Below are 22,708 nucleotides of genomic sequence, written 5' to 3'. Positions count from 1 at the left end.
AAGGCCAGTAATTAACTGAATCAATATTTCCACTTCATTAGTTGATAGGTCACTATAATACATACATAGGTACCTATACACTACTTTGAAATCCAGTCTGAAATTACACGCACAGTTTCTTAAGAAGTCTGTACTAAGTCGTTATTCCGTGGCACACTGGCTACCCCTTAACTACCTACATAGCATTTAAATCCACGCACTAACTAACAGCTTCGTATGATACCGGAGATCAAGCTTAGGTAGGTATATATCGGTTATTGTGGATAAGAACCAGCATATATACACACCCACACACAATAGAAAAGGGGAGTTTAGGCTTTGGCTAGTTACTACATAGTAATTTTTTAGATACAATTATAAGGCGCCATTATACCGTAGAATTCAAGTATTGCCTCCAATCAGACTAGCCAACTATGATACCACACCAAAGCTTCCAGAATATGTACATAATAACATGATTTCCCGAGTTATGCGGGCGTCAAACGAATGCGTAATCACCAACGAAAGTACAGTACTTCGCTGCCAGCCAGGGATCTTCTAGAAGCCTACTAAGGGATCCTCCTCCACATCTGACATACATATACACGAGTGCGTTTACACGTCTGTGCATTCTATATATAAAAATAGGAGTCGTGTAAGAGCGGCGCTTCGATCTAGCACTCCTACGGAACTTCTCCATCTATCTTACTAAGTTTGCAGTGCGTATAAGAAGATTAGATCTACAAGATTCGGCAAGCAGCAGAGCCTCATCCATCAAGGATTACTCGCGCATAAGAACGAAATATGGTTATAACATGGGATGTATGCTTACCTACCTAGGTACCTATGCAATTAGATTTAGCATGATATGGGTTTCGTATAGGAGCAAGCGTAATTTCTTTAAACGGGAGGGCACAGTACACCTTGACACTTAGGAACAGCTCTTAGTCGCAAATTCTCTCAACTTAGTGGTATCTAATGCTTAAACGCCGAACGGATCCAGGCCAGCCTCCAGTCATTGCACACGAGTTCACATCATGAGTGTCTCGCAATTCCGTAGTTACGCAAGCATGGTTCATTTTGACTGGTCATTGAGCTCAAAATCAGACTCAGCCACGGAATACATGTCCCTCCTTGGGGATGCGCCGGGCTCAGAGTCGACGGCGGCAGTCACATCCATGTTAGTCCTTTTGTACACTGTATCGCTTCTAGTCGGGAAGCTCTTGGGCTGTTCTCATATGGGTAACCCGTCTAATATCTCGCCTATCTCGCCAAATTGGCGTAGTCCGACTTTCTCTTCCTTTGCTGCTTCGAAACGATGCGTGCTGGCACCGAAGGGTGACAACGCGCGAAAGACTGTTATAACGCCTAGCGCGGCCACGCTCGTGACAGCTCCCCCGACGGCGATTATCAGCTGAGTAGGATCTCTCACGTCATCGCTGTCCCGGATATCGACGCTGCCTTTGTGCCACTTTCGCCAGCTGTCTCCGACGCCTGGGATGGCCTCGATTGATCCTTCAGCAAAGCGACCAATCAGATCCAATGCACCCCTCGCCTTGGGCTTCCTCCATGGCAATTCCTGATAGTTTCCATAGGAACATATATCTGTCACGAATACGACTAAGCGACTATAGGATTTTTCTAGCGCGTTTTTAAGAATGGGATGCGGCGTTTGCACACGCATTAGCTGAAGGTATCCATAGGCTAAGAAATCGATGGATGACGGCTTGTCATCCCACAGGAAGAATCTCTTGTCTTCGCGAAGCTCATCCAAGACGGAATAAAAGTCCTCTGCGAAATGCTGGAATCGGATAGCAGCCGTATGCTCAGGCTGCAAAGTCTTACGGGGACCAAGACGGTCCCGAAGTCGGAGAAATCCAGTCGACGTTGTTTCAGCTGGACCATTGGATGAGGATTCCTCCGTATCTACTTCAGCCGCGAGGTAGCCAATGCCAAGATGTTCAGCCCTTTCAATGGCAGCGGCACGGATAGCTGGAGGGACAGTCCACGTGAGCGGAAATGGTAGCAGGGATGAATAGGCAGGTCGAGTTATCTCAATCCATGCCCTAGGCGAGACATAAAGCGACATAGCAAGCAGACCAGACCCACGAGTCGCTAGAAAAGAGGCGCAGGCGAGGGAATCGGCCCTCTGCAGCGGTGTGAGGTCATCGTCAACATGTAAAATGCCATGTTTAGCAAGATACGAGACGATATCCGAGTATCCAGAAGTCCAACTACCTTTGTGATTCAAGGCAGGGAGGCGGTCTATCAATTGTTTGATCAGCTGCCAATCCTCGATGACTACCTAAGGTGAAGAGAAGTTTGAGGTGGATATCGTGAGAGATATCATGAGATTTGTTTAATTAGGGGAGGATCAAGATGGGGCCTTACAATCTGAGCTGACCGCAGCGTCATTGCTGGCGATCAGGGTCCAATCTTGGCGGGGAATGCAGCTGCGGAAGCATGCAACGGCGGCTAGACATTCGGGATCTATAGAATCAAGGCCGAATGCTGGACCCCAAATATGAAGTTCAAGGGCCATTTGGAACTTTAGGATTTAGGACGTCGATCGTATCCAAGGCTGAAACTGAAAAAGAGAGACTGAGAGAGCGGCAGAGCGGCTAGGGTTCAGCTGGGGTTGGCGGACAGAAGCCGGGAATAATCCAAGTATCCAGATATCCAATAGAAAGGGCCGAATGGTGTGATATGAGTTTTAATGTGTAGTCGTAATGATTAAGTGATAATAGGTTAGATACCTAAGTCAAATAATAATTCCACTTAGTTAGTTTGGCTTCAAAAATTACCAAAATCGCAACCGAAGATCCAATCAACGACAGCGGTTGGCACGAGAGGCAACCCAGCTGCCCAGCCCCAGACCCCGGACTTCGTATGTAGTGTATGTGCGTATGTGCACGGATAATCGGGTTGCAACCGTATCTCGAGGGACAAACCTGATCTACTAACGTGACATGAAGATTTCGTTATCTTATTAGAGACTTATTAGAGATGGAGCTGCAGTCGATCGTCCCTTGTTAATTCCTTATTAGTTGATTCTGAACCTGTGAAACGCGTGGTGTTGGGAACATTTTCGAAAATCACCCCCAGATTTGATTATCGCTCCGTTTCAGGGTTCTACTAGTGTATGTAGCTGTAGCTGCACGTGTTGATAAGCGCGAAGAATCCCTGCAATGTCATTGACGTCATTATTATAATTCGAACGGCTGAAGACTAACTGCACGCTTATCGGCCGGTCATTTCCATTTTCTCTAAGTGCCCGTAGTGGACATTAGGTTAGGTAGTATCCGACGATACATGTGACGATACATGCGCGATGTACCATACAAGCTCGAGGCTAGATGAGGCTATTCTCGGTAAAATACCCAGCGCTCTCATTAAACTTAAGAATGTTTCTAACGCCGTTGTTACTTTGAAATTTAAAAGTATCTTTTTCGCCTCCCCCTGATGATCCAGGGGGTGGCAAAAAGAAGTAGTTAGAAATAGAAGAAAAGAAGAACATAACTAAAAAAAAAAAAAAGAAGAAGAAGAAGAAAAAAAACCCCAATAATCTTAGAATTTACACTAACTAGAAACAGACGCGTACCCGGCGCGCATTACATTAGTGCCAAGGTTGAAAATATCAAGTGTAGTGCCCGTAAAGCCGATTTACCGCCAATCCACTTACACCAAGTCTCACGAAGAGCCGACGGGAAGAGATCGTCGAGTTAGCCTTGTCTTGATATTAACTTGTGCTCAACTTGGAACAGATGATAAACATATCCCAGAGATTGAAACTGTCTATCGGCTCAAGTCAATCCCGTCTGGGCTAGGCTGCTCTTGCGTGAGATATGTTGGGCATATATGTATGTATGTAGGTATGTATGTATGTACAGTACCTACCTTAATTCCCCCATCACGACGATCCGTGGGGGAGGAATGGAGAAAAGGAAAGAAAGCCAACCACGCCTGTGAGAGACATGGCATCGGACTACCGTATCACCAAGGATGTTGACCTTTTCGTAATGAAAATCACTCGCGTCGACGATTTCTTGCAGGGTTGAGTCACGCGGCCTGTTACTGTGTGTCCTAAATTGATAAACGTTTTCTTAATATTGGTTGTTCGAAGTCTTGTGTGATTTCTTGGTTGCTTTGATTGCATAACCCTAGCTAGATGTCTTGGAAACTTGGGCTATAAGAGATCATTTAAGTATGTATAAGAGAACCATGTAAGCCAGAAATGGGCGGGCTTGCGATGATTCCGCCCCACTCCGCTCACCCGCCGCCGCGCTGTGCTCCGTCTTCGTGAAGCTACATCATGTAGCTAGCCGCTGGCCAAGCTTCGATATCTGTAGTATACCTATAGAGGTTAAGGTAAGGATCACGGGAGATCACGGGATTAGTTTTCCTATATGGATCCGTACTAATTCTATGCAATACCACCTGATGCCTAGCATATACTACCGATATAGCGCTTTTGTCCCACCCGAGGAAACGCAGGGTAGTAGTTTAAGTACGTTGGCAGTATGTAAGTCTAAAGACTAACGTGCTGCTGACCGCTTTTGGTGGTTAGTATAACATGGGGTTGTGATATTTTCACGAGTCGTATATACGTTCATGGAGCGCAATTAATAACTACCCACCTAAGAATAATGTAGCCATGTGAACGGTGTAGTGGATGACGGATTAATCCTCGACATAGTCTGTAGTGCTATATACCCGTCGTGTTGGTTCACCGAATCCGCCTAGGTACCAAACATCGCAATATGCTTCCATAGTTATTCCCACGGCATCTAGCATACGGATGGTCTAACATCTAGTCCAGCCGCCGATTTGGGCTTCTAGCATCAAGCTTAGATCCCGGAGATCCAAGGAAACGGCTCAAACTCTACCTCCTACGTGATGATTAGGATCGTCAAATCATGGTGACCATTTCCGAGACAATGATGTAAGGGGTAGATGTCCGACGGGTTGCGAAAAGCCCCTCTTCTCCTCCCTAGCGGGCCGCGCGCGTGCCGTAGGCGTCTAGGCCCGAACACTTGGTTGGAAGCTTTTGCATTTCAAATCCAAGATGGTGAGTTGAGTTAGCCCTGATTCACCGACTTTGCATGGCCCTTACATCCCACCGCGATAAAAAAAAAAAAATAAAAAAAAAATGACTCGCATCGGTTAGGCAAGTCAAGTGTATACAAGCGCGACGGCCCACTTATAGAAGTATAGAATTACCCAAAATAGGAAACCAATGCATGAAGTTCATGACCGAGGTCATAATAACCGAGACCAGGGACAAAATGAGACTAGGCACTTGAGAGCAATAGAGAAAATGTTGTTTGCTTGAAAAATAACTGCCGAAGACAGCTTCATTATAATTTGACTAGTCAAAATGCATCGCAAATGTGAGTGAAAATAGTCTTGTTCATATCATTCCAATGGGCCCGATTGCTTCAGTGCAGATCTCCCCGGTATCATTCATGGTTGTTCCGTTCACCAACCCCCCTCCCCCCCAAATCCATGCCCGTATCGTGAAAAATCTGCCGTCATCCTCCCGTGAGGGTATCCAACGCACGCGAGGCCATTCTTTGCAGAAGCCACCTCGACGATGCGATCTCTATAAGTACAGTTGACAACGTAAAATATGTGAAATACCCAAACACCCCGTCCGTGGTCACTAGCATGACCCCGTATTCCCAATCAGAAATGACTGATATAACCTTCCATCCAATGCGTTACGGCCGACGAAAGGCCCGATATTATTAAAAAGTTTGTTATGCCCCATGAAAATAGTACAGACCAACCCCCGGGGGGATGTTGAGAGAATGTATAACGGAGTTGATCCCATTGAGCCCAGCTCTGGAGATGCGGAGCAGGTGTTACAAGCGGAATGCAGAATTAGGAAGATCGCAGGTGCATATTCGACGATATGGTACGTTGGCGGCTTCAATGGTGGTGGCATGGGTGATTCTGCATTCCGCCGCTCATTAAATGTCGATGCAGGGTTCGTGCATATGCCCGCGAACGAGCGATGTCGTAGCAGTCAGTGCCAGGGGTGCGGAAAGCAGGAGCGAATTTTTTGAGGCGCGCATAAAAATGCAACGCACCGCTTGCGATCACTTGCATACCCGAATACACCTTTGTAAGATGATGAAAGTCGAGAGCTGGAAAAGGGCAGAATGGAAGTGAGCGGAACCCAAAGAATTCCTCCCCGATGGCACATCATCCAATGATGATTGCCTACCTTGCTGTTCTGGTCGCCTCGATTCTATCCTTAACTGTTGCTTCTATCGAGGCTTTCTGTGTCCTCTTCGTCGATCCTATGGTTGTCGACGGCCGGCACTTATCGGCAAGTCCGGAGGACTCGAGTGCAATATTCACTAATAGCCCGCCAGCTTAGCCACTCTTCGGCAGAGGAGGCAGAGGTCGGCTGGGCGGGGGTCCCGGGCAAGGCGGGAGCTGAGAAGGTCGCTGCGAGGACATATCGAATTCGGGGGTCATGCCGGCCATTTTGATATATAGGGGGTGTTTGTTATAAGATAACTTGAATGAGCTTAAGGTAGCTGGTAGCTAGTAGCCAAGGCGCAAGCGTCAAGAGATGTAAGATGAGTTTAAATGTTGTTATTCAGATATATAGATATAGCTGCGTCGCTTATGATTCTTGTTGGTCTGTCAGATGAATTCGAGATGGGTGAGAGATCTGGGGGAGATGGGAGCAGGTCGCCTTATGTATAATTATCGTCTTCTTGCTGGATGAGCGAGATACCTAGACATTCCAAGGCTTATTGTAATAATTAACTAGTACCATAGTACAACAAGACATTACGAAGTACCTCACCGCCAGACTTCAGGTACATAGGTTAGCAAGTATCGAATCTCTTAATCTCGCAGTAAGATTACCGTACGGACCAGGTATGAGAGGTACATTTGGTCGAGCCATGTTAAGCCGTGTCGCAAAGCAAAGCTTCACGAGCGAGCGACAAAAATAATCCCACCCCAATAACCCTAGTCATCCTAGTCCCCAGTCCAGTAGGGCCACAGTGACGCAGCCCAAAATGGAGACAGGGAATAAGAAGGGCTTGGCTAGCTTGGACGGCTTGGACAGGGGGTGGCCTGTAAATACTGTAGTACATGAATACCTACATACTTCGTAGATGTAGAAGATATGCATGTTATGTATCCCACCTGTATCCCACCCATGGAAGAAAATGAAACAAGCATAAGCCCCTTGACAACCCTGTCAAGTTCAGCATGTGCTACATCTAATCCTTGTCAAGACATTTTGTCCAATTGTCCAATGTACTATACATTATGTACTATACATTCATGGCGCGCATAGTAGATTAATTGCACCTGAAATTGAGCACTACCTAAAATAGCAGGTTGCGCATTGCCAGACTGGGACAAGCCTGGTTAGTTTTATCTTTTTTTTCTTGTCTTGCATTATTTTATTTTTGAATAGTATTATTTTGTTATACACAGAGAGACATGATTTTTTTTCTTCTCTCTTGAAGCGGTCAATATCTAAGACCAGTCAAAGCGTCTTCGGGAGCATTTACATCCATATCCATACCATAGATCTAAGGACCTCGGACTAATAACTATCCACTTCATGGAAGACTCATAGAACATTTCAAGAGTTTCCGCTTGATTGTCGTGGCTCCACAAACGTCACGAACAATCTTAACAGAATTTTCGCGTGTGGGATATTACGTTGGGGACGAGATTTCGATCCAAGTTAAAGCTTTTTTTTTTTTTCTCAACCAGGGGAAGTGGATCCTCTCATTACGGGCGAGCTATGTATGTACGTATCGAACGACGGCGTTGCGGTGAATAGAGACCATGAAAAATGTATCTAAAAAAAAAAAAAAAAAAAAAAAAAAAGAAGAAAATGGCGTTTGGTCGTGTTCGCGTCAAACGAGTATGTATTAACTTAATTATTACGAACGTTCCATTAGGAATTAAACCAGGTTAAACTGATAGCAGTTCCAGAGTTAAGAGTTAATTGGCATCGTCTTCACGCAAACTGATGTTGTTCGATAACCTTCGGTAGCACTCGTGTTATGTTATTACTTACAATACTGGATAATATAGGATGTAACATGTAACATGTATGTGTATGTATGTATGTAGGTAAGTGTTGAGGCCTAGTGCTGCGCTGGAGATCGCTTTTTTCTAATTTGATGAATGCCGAGAGCCTGTAACTCTGTAACTCTGCAACTTGCGACGTCAAGTTGAATCTCGTCATTTATCAGCATGCAAGGAGTGGTCAGCTGGCCTCGAAACCCTGAACGACATCTGACAAAAAAAGCTGGCCTAAACCCCTGCATTCCAGCCCTAATTCCTCTGGCTTAAGTGAATTTCTGTGCTAGACTCGTTCGGCTCGCCGCTCGTTACAGCTTCTGTCCTCTATTAGGCAATTAATGGAGAAGAAGCAAAAGTCCAGTTATCATGACAGCAGCCAGCCACCGGCGATCTTCCTTAGGGGCGCCGCCGCAAGGTCTAGATGGGGACAGATCTCGGCGACACAAGTCTGACATTTACAAAATATTAGAAGCTACTTTTTTTTTTTTTTTCCTTCTTAGCCATGGCGCTCACTTACCTAAATTCCGCGCTCGGCATCGTCAAAATGTCTGACTTACATGTGTCGCCGGTCTACATACACTACTACTAGTTCCATTATAGTCCCGGGCAGTCCGGACGCGTAAAAAAAAAAAAGTTCAGAGCGCGCCAGTCATCGGCGAACAGACAATACATAGCTTGTGAATCCGAGCTGAATCTCAGCATCGCGATAGCCAGCCAAACGTACCAGGATGTGTTACCTTAGGTAGCGTATCTGGCTTCTCAGCTAATATGTATACCGCTACGCACCCAAGATCAAGGGTAGGGTAGTTTTTTGCGAACACAGTTATCGCACCCCATGTTCTTGTAGCGTACTCTAAATTCCCAAGTCCAATTGAAATATCACTTTGATGTCATTGACATATAATCCTTCATCAGGATCCGCAACGCTATGGATTCATTGTACGGAGTTAAAGCTAGCGGTCTTGCTTTAGCCCCATAGGTAGATTTCGCTCGGCATGTGAAGAAATTTCTTCTCCGGAAAGAGAAGGAAAGAGGATAGTAGATACGAGCGAGTAGCGCAAACGAAAACACCAATAGACCCCCTGTCAGAGTTCGTCAAAATTCTTCTGCATCTTGCATATTGCATATGTATGTATACTGGCTATATGATCGTTTGATATACAGTAAACTTGCGCTTGAAGACGGGGCCGAGATGCTGTCGTGCCCAAGTTGAAGAAGTTTGGGTCAAACCTGAGGGGATGACTCATGATGTGTTGGCCGTGGTTCGTTTTAGACACGGTAATCGGCAGGCCGCTGTCGAGGGGACTCGCTGACCGCCGAGCTACGTCGGCAGGTCGGGCACTCATCTGTGGATGTTCTGTAGACTCAAATCCTAGGAACGATAACCCTAGGATCATCTATCTGCAGATGGGTTGCTGGTATTTCGACGCCACTAACTTTACCCCTTGACATCTCACAGGGCTGATGATGGTGATGTACAAGTACCCCATATTCTTTCATCAGTGCATAGTGTAATACATACGTTGTCCCCTGTCGAGTATCATCCGTAATGAATATCGATCTCCAGGGTCTTGTGTAGAATCTTCGAATGTTTACTGCCTGGACAAATTCAAAAATGGAAGCCTGATAATCACAAGTCGATACACGCAGAGCTGCCGGCATTCTATCAACGTGATTCTCATGCGACGAGGGAGTATTACAAAATGTTACAGTTCACTTCACGCAATAATACATACGTGATACAACCCACCCGCTGGGTTTCAATATGTATAACAGGTATAGGTATATATGCAACTGAGTATCAATATTGTCGTTATTGATAATTGGTTTATTGTATCTTAAAATAGACAGTAAACGCGGGATAAACCCTGTTCGTATAGGATAAACGTAATACCTGAATAAGAGATGCACTATTCGGCATTCATACATAATACGAGCTGACAAAACATTAATGAATAGATATGTATTAAGCGTGCCGAGGTTATGAATATTAAACACCGCAAAGACACCCCTAAAGTGGGAAAATCGTTGCGGAGGCTGGGATCTCCATAGTTGATACAGAGACTAGAAGCCTCGCTTTTTCGGTGAATAATTTCCCATCCCGATAAATTCCACTTCGTGGTAGGACGGACTCACCATTCCAAGGTAAGGCGAGTCCGATCCATAAGAGCCGGGGGGGTGATTATCAGGGTTAGGGCCTTGATCTTAGAGGCTAAGCTGAGCTTTCGTTTAATTAAAGTGGAATCTAATCTACCAATTTCTCTTCTCACCGTCTTCTAGAAGAATTCCATGATCGTCTTGGCATTTCTCCTTTCTTTTGTGACCTCACAGTCCCACGTAGCGGCTTTCACCGGTTCCACTATATCACCCTTCTGAATCTTAGCGTAACCGTTTCACCAATTCTAGATACATAGTACATAGAAATTTTGGTTACATGGGCTGATTGGATAACTGGATTAAGGTGAAAGCAGGCTGGCTAGGTTTATGTAATACGCGTTCTTCAAGGCATCAGAATTAAATGTGACAAGGGTAGTTGGACAGATGCCTTGTTTCTTGGCGGATGATAGAGTTACGTAGGATCAGTATATATACCTAGAAAATAACCTGTCGTATATAGCTTGCGAGAATATAGTCATCTGATATATATATATATTGGTCCAATCCTTAGCTCATTATGGTACTCGGCAGATCAGGTAAGGTAAGTTACCGGTGCATTGGGTCTAGAGATATCACCAGGAATTACCAAGCTAGAGTATGTAGTGTATTCCTATGGACGAACCGCGATTCGGATCCTTCGTTCGTCGGGCGTAGGGTAGGTATCTACGGAGGAGTCGGTTCGTCGATAACCGGCGACCTCAGATTAATCCCCGAGGGATAAAGAGACTTCTGCTTAGTGATATACTATGGAATATGTATTTACTCGAGACACGCTCTACATGTCTTCTCCGTTGGGAGATATAGCTACGGAAATCGCGAAAATCGCAGCAAATTTGTAATACAACGGTTACATGCCGACCAGATCGGCAAGCGCTCAGATATATCTCACTCATCGACCTTAATTACATACCTACATGGATGTATTACTAGTGTACTGCGCATCTAAATCCTTCAGAAACTATTTTTCCAGTCGATCAACTAAGCCTATAGGAGCACAAGCTTAGATCCTATAGGTAGGTACAATACCACCACGTGAAATGGGGTATGACAGCCTTACGAAGTGAACAGGATTCGGGATAGTCTCATGCATGCGTGTGTAGGACCTCCAACGTGGTACCTAAGCCATGCCGCGCGGTGGCTCTACGTTTTAGCAAGTATCACCAAGGCTGAGATAGAGGTTGGCCGTCTTTCATGCACCGTAGATGTAGGTGTGTTGCAGACATGCATGTCGATTCTAGCTGCAGATGCTTGTTCCTCTTTGGGGGTCTGAGCACAAGCTCTCATCATCAGCGATTCCAAGCTATCGTATCTTCTACCTATGTACTCACAAATTCCCTAGCGTCGTATCCCCTCAGTTGGTAGCACAATTGCGAGGTCACTCCAGCGTATGTGTATAGATCATCAATAGCTGATACATTTCGTCAGTCTGAGGCTCGGCTTATTCTCACCGCTACAATCACAAACACCGAAGGTCACCGCTGAGGGAATCAGCTATTTAGCAGTGACCTATTTAGCAGTGACCGTCGGTATTCATAGGTAGTCATTAAGAAGACGAGCATAATGGGATCGGATTTGCCATTGCGGATGCCACGGATCCCCAGATGTAGGATCGATATGTAGGCATGTTTATAGGCATATGCCATACTTACACATAACCAGCCGGACTACTCGAGTTCGGGTTTACTGATCGGCCAATAGAGGAGTGTTGATCACCCGGCTCTGAAACATCGACAGCTCATCAGATACGTGATTTACTTAGGTATGAGAACAGACCACCATGCAGACATCTTCCCCCGCGATATCACTCATCTCCCACGTGGGAGACAGGGGGCCGGTGAGATATCTCCCCTGAACATCCATCATTTACTCATCCAATAGGTGGTCCGAGCATATGGGCAAGATGCGTGAATGGCGACGAACGAGGTGGTCTGATCATCGGTCACGATGGGAATCGTACAAGTGCATACACTACTTACCACATATGACACATACGGACAAGTGAGCAAGCCAGCCTTGTTCGACACGGGAAGTCGATACAACCGTGCATTGCCGAACCTAGGTACTCTCACACGAAGCTAGGCATACTGGCATACTACGTATTGTACAAAGCTGGCCCGCACATGATGGCCTCTTACACTTTAACTGTCGCAAGGATGCTTAATAATTGTTTGTGCGTGACCCTGATGTACATATCTGCAACCCCGTCGTCGCCCGCGATGATATTATTGCTTAGTTATTGTATTGATAGGAGGTAGTTAGTAATTGTCGAATTTATCCATGAAACTACTAGACTCCTTCCAGAAATGCTCCCGCGTAAGAGATAGAAAGGCCTGCGCGTCCTTACATCCATTACCCAGGTCTTGTGGCTGCCAACTACCTACTACCAGGCTCGAGAAACGAAAGAAGAGGTAATCCGAGCACACCCTCTTTTCCATTGTCTCGGAGCTGGTGCACCGCGAAACCATTGATCTGCCCATGATATTACCGTATAGGGCCAGGATTGTGGGGGATATGCGAGGTATCGACTGGTCTTTGGTCTTGGTGTAGCGTCAACTTCGCTGGGAATTTCTATCACGTCTGACAGGTACAAGGACTCGAACCACAATCGTTAGCCCTCTCTAGCACGGACCATAAGATCTCTAACGATATTACCTACCTAGCATTAAACAAAGCTCTAACTAAACAAAGACCCGTCATACCTTTTTCTCGCACAAAATTACCCATTCATAGCTTGGCTATGCGCCAACCCCTTCTGTTCTGGTCACGCGGCCACTGAAACTGACCAAGGACGGATAAGCGGGAGTTTTAGTCCATAGTCCTTCAACTCCCATCAAGTCCATGATGGAGTCTCCATTAACAAGAGTCGGTCTGACAGGTACGAACCAAGTCAACGACGATCTACCCCTCGTCGAACCCCTCCATCACAAACCTGAAGTGGTGGGCAGCACTCTATTATCGCATCAAAGGGTAACATAACAGTAGCAGTGGGGGCTGTCTAGCCATAGCGCAATACATACACAGTCACACATGCGTTACGGAGTAATAATACTATGTAGTAGTTTGCAAGATGCTAAGTGGCTGAACAAGCCACCGTCGTATTCAAAAGTTCAATAATAAATAATAAATGCTGTCCGGGTACATGATCGGCGCGGACCCCAAGCCTCGTTATCATACGACACGGAACGCAAGGCCGACGTGGGATCGCACCATGGTCTGTGATGAGGGGAGTAGAAAGGGAACAAGGAGCCCGAAAGGCGAAGCTGCCGAGGGAATCCGACGCTCTGGGTTGCCAAGAGTCATGATCTGCAATCTCGCGACACACGTGTCCCTGGCGGCATAGTCCCAATGGTATGCGACTTGGGCTGAGCAGGCTTGGACCTGAAATGCAGCCAGATAAGCTTGATGAGGGAAGATGAGGGGATATCAGCCGTAATGACGGAGAGGGCTCGATACCCTCCCCTCGACCAATCCAGTGTCTCGATCTAACCCCCGATCGTCCAATAGCAAGCTCTCCCAAGGAACATCTCTCCCGCGCCACCCACACTGATGTGTGTCACACCAGTCAGGGCAGAGGGGCAAGATCATGATAATTGTAAGACTGCGTACATAGCGTAGAAGAGGGTGGAGGGTGGGTAAAAGACGGTACGGCACGGCACCGTTGAGACTGAATGTTGTGATACCTCCACTTCCCTCCACATTCTTCTCCCTCCTCCCTCCTCCCTTACCTACCTAACTCATATCCCATCCATACACTACATACATTAGGTAGTTACCGGACACGCGGAGTATAACCTATACTGGGGATTGCGCAACTCAGCTAGTGAAACACCGACGGAGCCGAAGTTCCCTTGGATAAATTTCCCTATCGTCAGCTGATGAACACCACCTCGTAGCATCGGTGCTATTAGACCCTGTCCTTGCTAATGCAAACCCCGGCTGCAATATCCGATAGTTAGCTGGGCAATAACTAACGATGAGAATAATATGTCGTCAGAAAAGAAAAAAAAAAAGAGAAAAATTCCCGTGTGTCCCGACGAATCCCTACATAAACTCGGGCTTAATCCTAGTAGCAACTAACCTAGGCGAGAAAAAGGTAAACATGTACTGTACATACAGACATCTTACGTAGCAGTGCAGGCAGGCTGAGTAGAACCCAGGGTTTGCCGCACGCAAACGAAGAAGGCTGACGAATCAGTTGTTTCGATCTGTTTGAATGGTACCTACCGACATATACACACACTCATATACACACTGGTGATGCTGGTCCAGCCCGTAAGCATCTAAACGCCACGCCTAGAGCTAACTGCTTACAACATTGTAAGTGCAATGCGCATAAACAATATGGGCTTACGCGCGTTTATTCTGTCTGTATTATGTATATAGTCGCCTCTAGACGGGGATAACGGAGTGACGGAGAACCGAGAATACTAACGCGCGCAACCAGGTTCCTTATAGGTACAATCTTCACCAAGTCAAGTTGTTTGCTGACTCCGTCTGTTTACACCTACTAACTGAGAGTAGAAGAGCGCTTACGGGGTGGGGTGACTCAGAAATACATATCTCCAGTAGCCGCCTTCCGTATGCACTCCGCCGCAACCGGGATACGCGTATCCGATTCACGGGAGTCCAGGACCAGGTCGGTCCGGGGGTTCTGGGGGGCTGCGGCGAGGGATTCATTTGGCGCTGGATACGAGGGCAGGCCCCCCTCAACTCAGGGTTGCAGTCAGTCTGGTCCCGTTAATACCTCGCACGAACAACTCCTAGCCTGTGTTCTCCGGACAAACACGGAAACCTGAGGCACGAGACAAACATCGGCCGCCGAGACGGCCGGACTGCGGGGATATCGTGGAGACCGGATGGGGTTGTAGGCCGTAAAGGCGACCGCCCTGTTTGCTGTCTACCTAGGAACCTACATATCTACCTACCTGGCTCTAGAGTCTACATTGGTATGCATTTGCTAACCACGTCACAACTTAGGCGTTCATTAGGCATGCATACCTAACCTACCCAGCGCTAGATTAAGAAGCTTAAAATAATTGTCCGTAAATCGATACGTCGCATACATAGTCCTGCATACTACCTACATAATTATATCCAATTTCCGCATTAACATGTTGAGAAATAATACCATTTTAGAGAAAGCCTTAATCCCGCGCGTACCTAAATTATTCATACTTCCCTATAATGCTATTTGTTTGTTTGGAGCCATAAGATCAAACTATGATTGGTATTAACTTAGGTGCCCCTTATTATTAGCAACACTAAGTCGTATAGTTCTCTCCCCGGGCGTGTTTAGACTTGGGTTCGACGTACGAATCCAGATTATTCTTCACCGTATGTGCGTTGGTGCAGGCCTGCAATGCATCGCTTATATTACCTACCACAATAGTCCCCTTTCAAGCCATTGGCGAATAGGGTGCAAGTAAGGATAAACGTCTTAGTAAGTTCTAAAAATGAACAAACTTAACTTAATTCTCTTATGGTTGATTGCATACTGGCTCCCCTTGTTTCTGTGAGTTTAATTCGGCGTGGTATTTGAAATCAACGTCAAACACCGAGCAATGTAATCACTTTAGTTGGTTAACGCTCCGGAGTCGCGGAAATAGGGAAGCAACGTAAAAGGCAAGGAGTAGTTCCTTAAATACGAGTCTAAGTAATTATTGATACTTCTCTAGTTAGTTTCTTTCCGATGTATATAAATTAAATGAATATTTTATCTACAAATAACTTGTAGTGTATACTCTTTACGATAGTATATTCAATATTCTTAATCTTTTAACTTCCAGTTCCAATTCGAGATACATTCAAATCTACTCCGACTATGATAGCTTATACAATGCTTCTCCACGGGCTCGAGGCTAGAGTCGAACTCTGCTTGTCGTTGTGGAAAGCAGGGACATCTCCTATAAGCCATCAACTCCGATTTGAAGTTAAGGGTATAAACTGGATCCGGAGTTATGGTTTGGCCACTAAGAATTTTATTCCTCTCGAAATTTTGCAGACTAAGTCTATTGCAGACTTTACAAATTTTTTAAATGTAGAGTACAATGGTCTAAAAATAATCCCCTTTTCAAATGCCGGCAAGTAAATAACCAGATCACGATGACTCTCTTTTTCTTCCCAAGAATAATCATAGGACTATGAACTTTCGCCACTTTCAAGAGTATGAGGCCTACATATATCATCTTGTATGTACAGTAAAGCCGGCCCAATCAAATTCAACGATGTTGTCTCTTAATGGGAGTTCCTAGTCAAAGGGACAGGGAAGCCATCGAATCACGGCATATAGGGGTTGGGGGCTAGATAAGCGGTGTAGTTCAGCATTAGAAACTATCTGCATAGTATTGATTCTGCATCAAAATGCGTACTTCTCAAGTCGGCGTCTTGATTGCTTAGTCTATCCCATAAAAGGGGGCTGGCGTAGTCTTGCATATACTACGTGTCATAGAGAAGTATCTACATAGAAGCAACGTGTAAAGTAAGTCTATGAGGTCTTCGTGCTTCCAAAGATGTAAGATAATGAATCCCACCTTGCGGATACTATGGTAGAATACATTGTATATGCCTTGCTCGCGTTGCACCGCAGAAGGATCTGAGTTTGTTTTTCTTGAGGACCGGCAATCAATGGATGATTTCTACGGCCTCTGTTTCAAGCCCATCCATATACACACCGCATCGAGTGATCTGCCATCTCCAAGATGACATTGTATATCGAATGGATCGCTCTGGAACTACATGCGACCAATATGCATCCAGTAAGCCACTGCGTATATGTGTTGGCAGATATTCATTTAAATTACAGCCGTCGACTGGGTCGTATAATCCACGTGGTCAAGTTTTAGGATTAGGGTGACGTGCATGAATGCTACCGCGACAGCCGCGAATCCATTGCGGGCACCGTTCACGACATGTCTGCGCCCGCCGGTACTTGGGTGGATATGATGAAGTTCTCCATCATGGCCTGGCCTCCGCCCCCATGTTTCGTCGCATGGCTTCCGCCCGTACCCGACGTCCTGCCGCGTCCCGCAGGTTGGGGGCCGGCGCCGATGTTACCTTCGCGGCGCTTGACGACGAGGCACAGCACGCGCCCATAAATAGAAAATCCCTCGTACGAGATGTCCATAGCCAGTTTTTTCTTATCGTCGTCGTCTTCGGCATTGTCACCATCCGGCGCTGCTACCCCCCCTCTGCGTCTCTTGGCTGGTGGCGGCCGCGTGCTAGCGTCGTCATTTGGCTCATCATTGACGAATAGGCCGTCATCCTCACCGTCTTGGCTATCAGATACAATCTCCACATCGTTGCTTTGCTGATCATCTACGTCGCGATCTGCGTCTGTTTCTGTTTCTGCTTCTGCTTCTGTATTCCTACGGCCGCGCTTGGGTCGCCTGCCGCTGCTAGTACCCGTCGTGGTTTCGTCTACCGCTGGAATCGCGGCCAAGGTAACAGCGGCATCTCCATCGTCGCTCTCCTCATGCCTAATGAGTGGACCAAGTTCTGTTGTAGCATCGACGTCGACAGGTACTTCGTTCGTCTCACCAATCAGACGACCCGAGTTTGATGTAAGCTTTGTTTGCGTAGTATCATGGAAATGCTTATGTTTTGTGAGGAGCGCGTGGCGGGTAGCTGTCTCGGTGAGGAATATGGATACCTCGAAATCATCTGTAATGTGTTACAAACTGCGGGAACGTAGTAGATCTTTAGAGTATGCGACTCACCTTCGATCACTATATCCTTGATCCCCTTCTTTTTAGTACTTCGCTTTCGACTTCGTTCTCGCTCCTCGCGTAACTTAGGCAATACAAGCGGCCGCACGCTCTCGATTACTCTTGGCAGTACGGGGCTTCTCGGGTTAAGGAGCCAAGTATGGACGAGTGCAGGATTATCAAGGTATATGCGGCATTCGAGGACCGAGTATTTGGTTATGCGGAGATAACGGCGAATGGGCGCCATGGCGGGATGGATCGTAACGCATTTCGCGATACGAAGTCATGCCTTGGGAGGATTATTACCTACTAAAACATAGCGAATTGTAAGACGGAATTGTAAGACGGAATGGTTATGAGATCACTCTCTTTATCGATAATAATCCAGGTACGGATCTTGGTGACTTTGCATAATGTGGCTGAGGCTCAACTATGGAATTTACATGATTTTAATTGGATCCATAAAGTTGTCCAGCCTTGCTTGAAGAATTATGTAGTGGCTCAAGTTGTTATCGATATCGATAAGGTGTTCGGTCTTAGCTAACAGGCTAACCAAATAAATAATTCTTGTGAAAGTTCCTAAGAAACAGTAACTAAATGCATTAAATTTTATGATACGATATGCTCATGTGTTGTTAACATATTACTCTTAGTTTTTAAAACTAAGACAATGAACTTGATATTATCATGCAGAAATCATGGTCTACAACCCTGAGATTGCCGAACTCTAAGTTCCCGTATGTTCTCATGTTAATTGTCCTGGAATTCTCATGCTCGAGCTGACCGTGGGCCAGTCCGAGACCTCTCCCTAGATTACGGGAGTTGTATATTCAACGATGCGCCGATGATTTATATGAATGGCAGAAGCTCAATCGCCCTTCTGATAACACTTTTGTAATTCATGATGGCCCCCCTTATGCCAATGGTGATCTCCATGTTGGCCACGCCTTAAATAAGATCCTCAAGGACATGATTCTAAGGGTCAAAATACAACAAGGTCAGCAAGAGGATGGACATAACGTGTACCATGATTTTAAGTAATGTGGAACTTAACTTAGGGTATATATAGGCCGAAGAGTGGAATATACTCCAGGATGGGATTGCCATGGACTCCCTATCGAGCTGAAAGCCCTCGAGAGATCTCAGGGGTCGGAGCTCGGGCCCGTCCAAGTTCGGAAGTCTGCTCGGAATCTAGCATCTAATACGGTTCTGAAGCAAATGAAGAGCTTTAGATCCTACGGGGTTATGGGTGATTGGGACCAAAGATGGACTACGATGGATGCGACGTTCGAGATCCGGCAGCTCCGCCTATTCCAGCAGATGGTTAAGAAGGGCTTGATTTACCGCAAATTCAAGCCAGTCTACTGGTCGCCCTCTTCAGGGACTGCCCTTGCCGAGGCAGAGTTAGAGTATCGCGACGACCATATTTCGCACGCGGCTTGGGTTAGATTCCCCATAACGGAAGACTGGAAGAAGCTTTCGCAATTCGAAAGTGTGCGAGACAACGTTCCGGGACAGCTGTACGCCGTAATATGGACCACTACCCCATGGACATTACCCGCAAACAGAGCTATCGCCGTAGAGAATAAACTAGAATATTGTATTGTTCGCTATGGGAATGATGCTCTGCTGGTCGCTAAGAGTCGTCTTGATACTCTTGCGTCTAAGATTGGCGCCGAGGATATCGAAGTCCTTGAGACATTCGAAGGTGCGCAATTAACGGCCTTAAAATATACCAATCGGCTTCGTGGAAAATACGCTCCTCTTCAACCTCTTATACACGCAGATTTTGTATCAGCAGACTCGGGATCGGGACTGGTACATCTTGCACCTGGTCACGGGTTCGACGATTACGAGGTCTGTCGGAAGCTCGATATAGAAGTGGCAGCTCCCATTGACGACCAAGGAAGGTTTACTTCAGATGCTTTCCCTGACTCTCCTGAACTACTCACGTCTGCCCCTTCTGTAAACGAGGGCGGGGGCCGAAACGTTCTCGATCTTCTTAAGCCTCACGGGGACGTTTTGCGGGTAGAAAGGCACCAACATAAGTATCCGTATGACTGGAGGACGAAGAAACCAGTGGTTATTCGGGCTACCGAGCAATGGTTTGCCGACGTTGGATCAATTAAACAAGAAGCCCTTGCAGCTCTGAATGATGTTCGATTTATCCCAGAGTCTGGTAGAAAGCGTCTTGAGAGCTTTGTTCAAGGTCGAAGTGAGTGGTGTATATCACGACAGCGAGCTTGGGGTGTTCCGATCCCGTCTTTGTATGATGAAACGGGCTCGGCTGTGATGAATGAAGAAGTGGTCGAACACATTATATCAGTTATTCATCAACGAGGAACACAGGCTTGGTGGTCAGATGCCCCTGACGACGAAGTTTGGATCCCGTCCTCTCTAAAGGGGAAAGGGAAATACCGACGAGGGACTGATACTATGGACGTCTGGTTTGATAGCGGAAGTAGTTGGACCATGATGCCGGGTCGCGCAGATGTTTATCTCGAAGGGTCTGACCAGCATCGTGGCTGGTTCCAGTCTAGTCTCCTGACACGAATTGCCGCAGGAACCCAGGTAGACACCAACTTTGAGAAAGGTGCCCCTTTTAAACAGTTAATCACTCATGGATTTACGCTGGACCAGGCTGGCAAGAAGATGTCCAAGTCGCTAGGGAATATCATTGAGCCCCAACAGGTGATGGATGGTACCCTCCTGCCGCCAATCAAGCGGAAAAAGGGAAACACGGCACCCCAAGGGCAACCCGCCTACGACGCTATGGGTCCTGATGCTTTAAGATTGTGGGTTGCGAGTAGTGACTATACGCATGATGTTGTTATCGGAGCACCCGTGCTAAGTACCATCCATACTGCGCTGATCAAGTACCGTACCATCGTAAAGATGCTCCTCGGCTCCGCGCACAAATCTGCTCGAACGGCACCTCTAACCGCAACAGATCACATTGCCATCCTGCGACTACAAGACACGATGCAAGAGGTGGGCAAGGCGTTTGACAATTACGAATTTTATAAGGGATTCGCCGCCTTGAACAAGTGGGTAACAAACGATCTCTCCGCTTTCTATCTCGAATCTCTGAAAGACCGGCTATATTGTGGTGACGGCGGAGGCGTTATTGAGCCTTTGCTCACCGGACTTCTGAGGATGCTGACACCGGTGACACCTCTGCTCGTTGAAGAAGCGTGGGATCACCGCCCAGACTGGATGAAGGAAGACTCGTAAGTCCGGCCAGATTCCTCGCGTTCGCACTATGCTAACAGTAAAATATACAGGTCTTTGACTCATCCGTTCCACCAACTCTATAGCAGTCCCGTTATTGAACCTAGTCGCCTCACCCGCGATTTAACTACTCTGCGAAAAGATATCCCGGTGCTTATGTCGGTCCATACCGCCGTTAAGTCGACCCTCGAAGCTGCCAGGAGCGACAAGCTCTTGGGCTCGTCTCTGCAGAGCAATGTTTTCATTGAGGTTTCCGATATCCGGGTACAGAAGGTGTTGGAATCATACGCAGACGAACTGGAGAGTATGTTCGTTGTTTCCTCGGTCGAAATTAATACAACGCCTCCGCCCCCGGTAGAAACGGCGTGGACCTATAACCGGCAGTTCGAGGTGGGTGGGATTAAGGGGGCGGTGGTGGTAATGCCCCCAAAACACGCCAAGTGTCCTCGATGCTGGCGGTACGTTTCGCCAAAAGAGGATAGCCTATGCGGGCGGTGTGAGGATGTGGTAGCGGGTTAGTATACTGTAAAATAACTGTACACCATCAATTGTGAACAATAGAGACATATCTCAAGTGTAGCTTGCCCTATAGGCTTCATTCCCTAGCTGTGTAACCCTTGGATGATATTGTGGTTTTTATCATCGGACGTAGCTTCAGATTATCCTAGGGAAAACTTTCTATTTTCATGTCTTTAATTAATAGTAGATACGCTTTGGACTTATAGTCCGTTACATTCATATTTTTAGGTATGGTCTTAGAAACATAAAGCATGCTTTCTATTCTTCCTGGAAACCCGACTGACTAGCCCGAGTCTCACAAGTTGTAGAGGTGAATACTGCAATGAGGTTAGCATAAAGAACGAAAGAGGAGAATGAACTGTGCTATATAAACTTACAATTTACAAAACAAGCGACTATTGTATCTCCGTCGTTCTCGAGCCCTTTCGCTCCCAACAGGATGCCTCCCGGCTCGAATACGTCTTTCTGGCCCAGCTGGCGACAAAGCAGCTCCCAGTCCAAGTCTTTCTCTATGTCGAAAGGCTCATGGTTTTCAACTGTGAACTTTTGCTTTACCGTGGATGGATAGCCCTCGTCGATATCGAACAGCGACGGGATTAGTTTGCCGCTTAATAGATTCTCCTTCCACCATTCGGGCGGAAGCACGCGCGTGCAGGTGAGTTGCTCACGACTGAGGTTGTAGAATGGCTCTAATTCCGCCGTGATCATAGCGTTAATCTCTATGGGCAGAGCTTTTGTTATCTTGTGCCGCATAGCTTGATATGCTGGGTCGGGTACGATAGCGTTTTTGTCAAGGCGTACCAAGTGCTTTAGAATGGTTGGTGTCGCCATCGTATGGGCTGAGGGATCAGCTTGTTGAATGGGTATTTTTGGCCTGTAATAGCCGAGGCAAATGTTATACACATCTAGACGGGCCGTGAACATATCATTACGGTAGCGTCTTTGCTCATTAATGGGGGGGGGGGGGGGGGGGGGGGACCCCAAAAACCCCCGGGTTGGTCCACAGGGCGCGCGGAATCAAAATTGCTTATAAATTACCGATGCGAGGG

The 22,708-nt window shown here is 46.6% G+C and overlaps 4 protein-coding genes across 4 annotated transcripts; 1 reads left to right on the top strand and 3 right to left on the bottom strand.

The window, feature by feature from the left end:
• Positions 1–909: 909 nt before the first annotated feature.
• F5Y00DRAFT_210723 (Tom37 C-terminal domain-containing protein) lies at positions 910–2,895 on the bottom strand. Its single transcript, XM_048005505.1, has 2 exons — positions 2,371–2,895; positions 910–2,244 (listed from the first exon to the last, which is right to left on the bottom strand). Exons 1-2 carry the CDS (start codon positions 2,519–2,521, stop codon positions 1,214–1,216), a joined length of 1,182 nt encoding a protein of 393 aa, XP_047860052.1. The 5' UTR covers positions 2,522–2,895; the 3' UTR covers positions 910–1,213.
• Positions 2,896–17,083: 14,188 nt separating this feature from the next.
• Positions 17,084–18,353, bottom strand: F5Y00DRAFT_210520 (uncharacterized protein). Its single transcript, XM_048005503.1, has 2 exons — positions 17,922–18,353; positions 17,084–17,865 (listed from the first exon to the last, which is right to left on the bottom strand). Exons 1-2 carry the CDS (start codon positions 18,154–18,156, stop codon positions 17,108–17,110), a joined length of 993 nt encoding a protein of 330 aa, XP_047860051.1. The 5' UTR covers positions 18,157–18,353; the 3' UTR covers positions 17,084–17,107.
• Positions 18,354–18,476: 123 nt separating this feature from the next.
• On the top strand, positions 18,477–21,719 carry F5Y00DRAFT_249379 (isoleucyl-tRNA synthetase). Its single transcript, XM_048009583.1, has 4 exons — positions 18,477–18,646; positions 18,704–18,906; positions 18,979–21,139; positions 21,194–21,719. The coding sequence occupies exons 1-4, from the start codon at positions 18,597–18,599 to the stop codon at positions 21,657–21,659; spliced, it is 2,880 nt and encodes a 959-aa protein (XP_047860050.1). The 5' UTR covers positions 18,477–18,596; the 3' UTR covers positions 21,660–21,719.
• Positions 21,720–21,886: 167 nt separating this feature from the next.
• Positions 21,887–22,605, bottom strand: F5Y00DRAFT_249377 (uncharacterized protein). The gene is made up of 2 exons (XM_048009582.1): positions 22,037–22,605; positions 21,887–21,976 (listed from the first exon to the last, which is right to left on the bottom strand). The coding sequence occupies exons 1-2, from the start codon at positions 22,581–22,583 to the stop codon at positions 21,918–21,920; spliced, it is 606 nt and encodes a 201-aa protein (XP_047860049.1). The 5' UTR covers positions 22,584–22,605; the 3' UTR covers positions 21,887–21,917.
• Positions 22,606–22,708: the final 103 nt, after the last annotated feature.

This window comes from Daldinia vernicosa (assembly GCF_022497035.1).
Source record: "Daldinia vernicosa strain CBS 139.73 unplaced genomic scaffold F5Y00scaffold_83, whole genome shotgun sequence".
NCBI lineage: Eukaryota > Fungi > Ascomycota > Sordariomycetes > Xylariales > Hypoxylaceae > Daldinia > Daldinia vernicosa.
Note: the sequence above shows the minus strand (reverse complement) of the source record. Positions and strands in the feature narration are given on the sequence as shown.

What these genes read in the sequence shown, in the direction of transcription:
- F5Y00DRAFT_249379 (XM_048009583.1), top strand. Translation starts at nt 18,597, where the DNA reads ATGCAGAAATCATGGTCTACAACCCTGAGATTGCCGAACTCTAAGTTC. An exon ending in TTGCCGAACTCTAAGTTCCC is followed by an intron (nt 18,647 to 18,703) that starts GTATGTTCTCAT and finishes ACCGTGGGCCAG; the next exon opens with TCCGAGACCTCTCCCTAGAT. An exon ending in AAGGGTCAAAATACAACAAG is followed by an intron (nt 18,907 to 18,978) that starts GTCAGCAAGAGG and finishes GGGTATATATAG; the next exon opens with GCCGAAGAGTGGAATATACT.
- F5Y00DRAFT_210723 (XM_048005505.1), bottom strand. Translation starts at nt 2,521, where the DNA reads ATGGCCCTTGAACTTCATATTTGGGGTCCAGCATTCGGCCTTGATTCT. An exon ending in CGCTGCGGTCAGCTCAGATT is followed by an intron (nt 2,245 to 2,370) that starts GTAAGGCCCCAT and finishes AACAATTGATAG; the next exon opens with ACCGCCTCCCTGCCTTGAAT.
- F5Y00DRAFT_249377 (XM_048009582.1), bottom strand. Translation starts at nt 22,583, where the DNA reads ATGTTCACGGCCCGTCTAGATGTGTATAACATTTGCCTCGGCTATTAC. An exon ending in AGTCGCTTGTTTTGTAAATT is followed by an intron (nt 21,977 to 22,036) that starts GTAAGTTTATAT and finishes ACCTCATTGCAG; the next exon opens with TATTCACCTCTACAACTTGT.
- F5Y00DRAFT_210520 (XM_048005503.1), bottom strand. Translation starts at nt 18,156, where the DNA reads ATGGCGCCCATTCGCCGTTATCTCCGCATAACCAAATACTCGGTCCTC. An exon ending in CAAGGATATAGTGATCGAAG is followed by an intron (nt 17,866 to 17,921) that starts GTGAGTCGCATA and finishes AACACATTACAG; the next exon opens with ATGATTTCGAGGTATCCATA.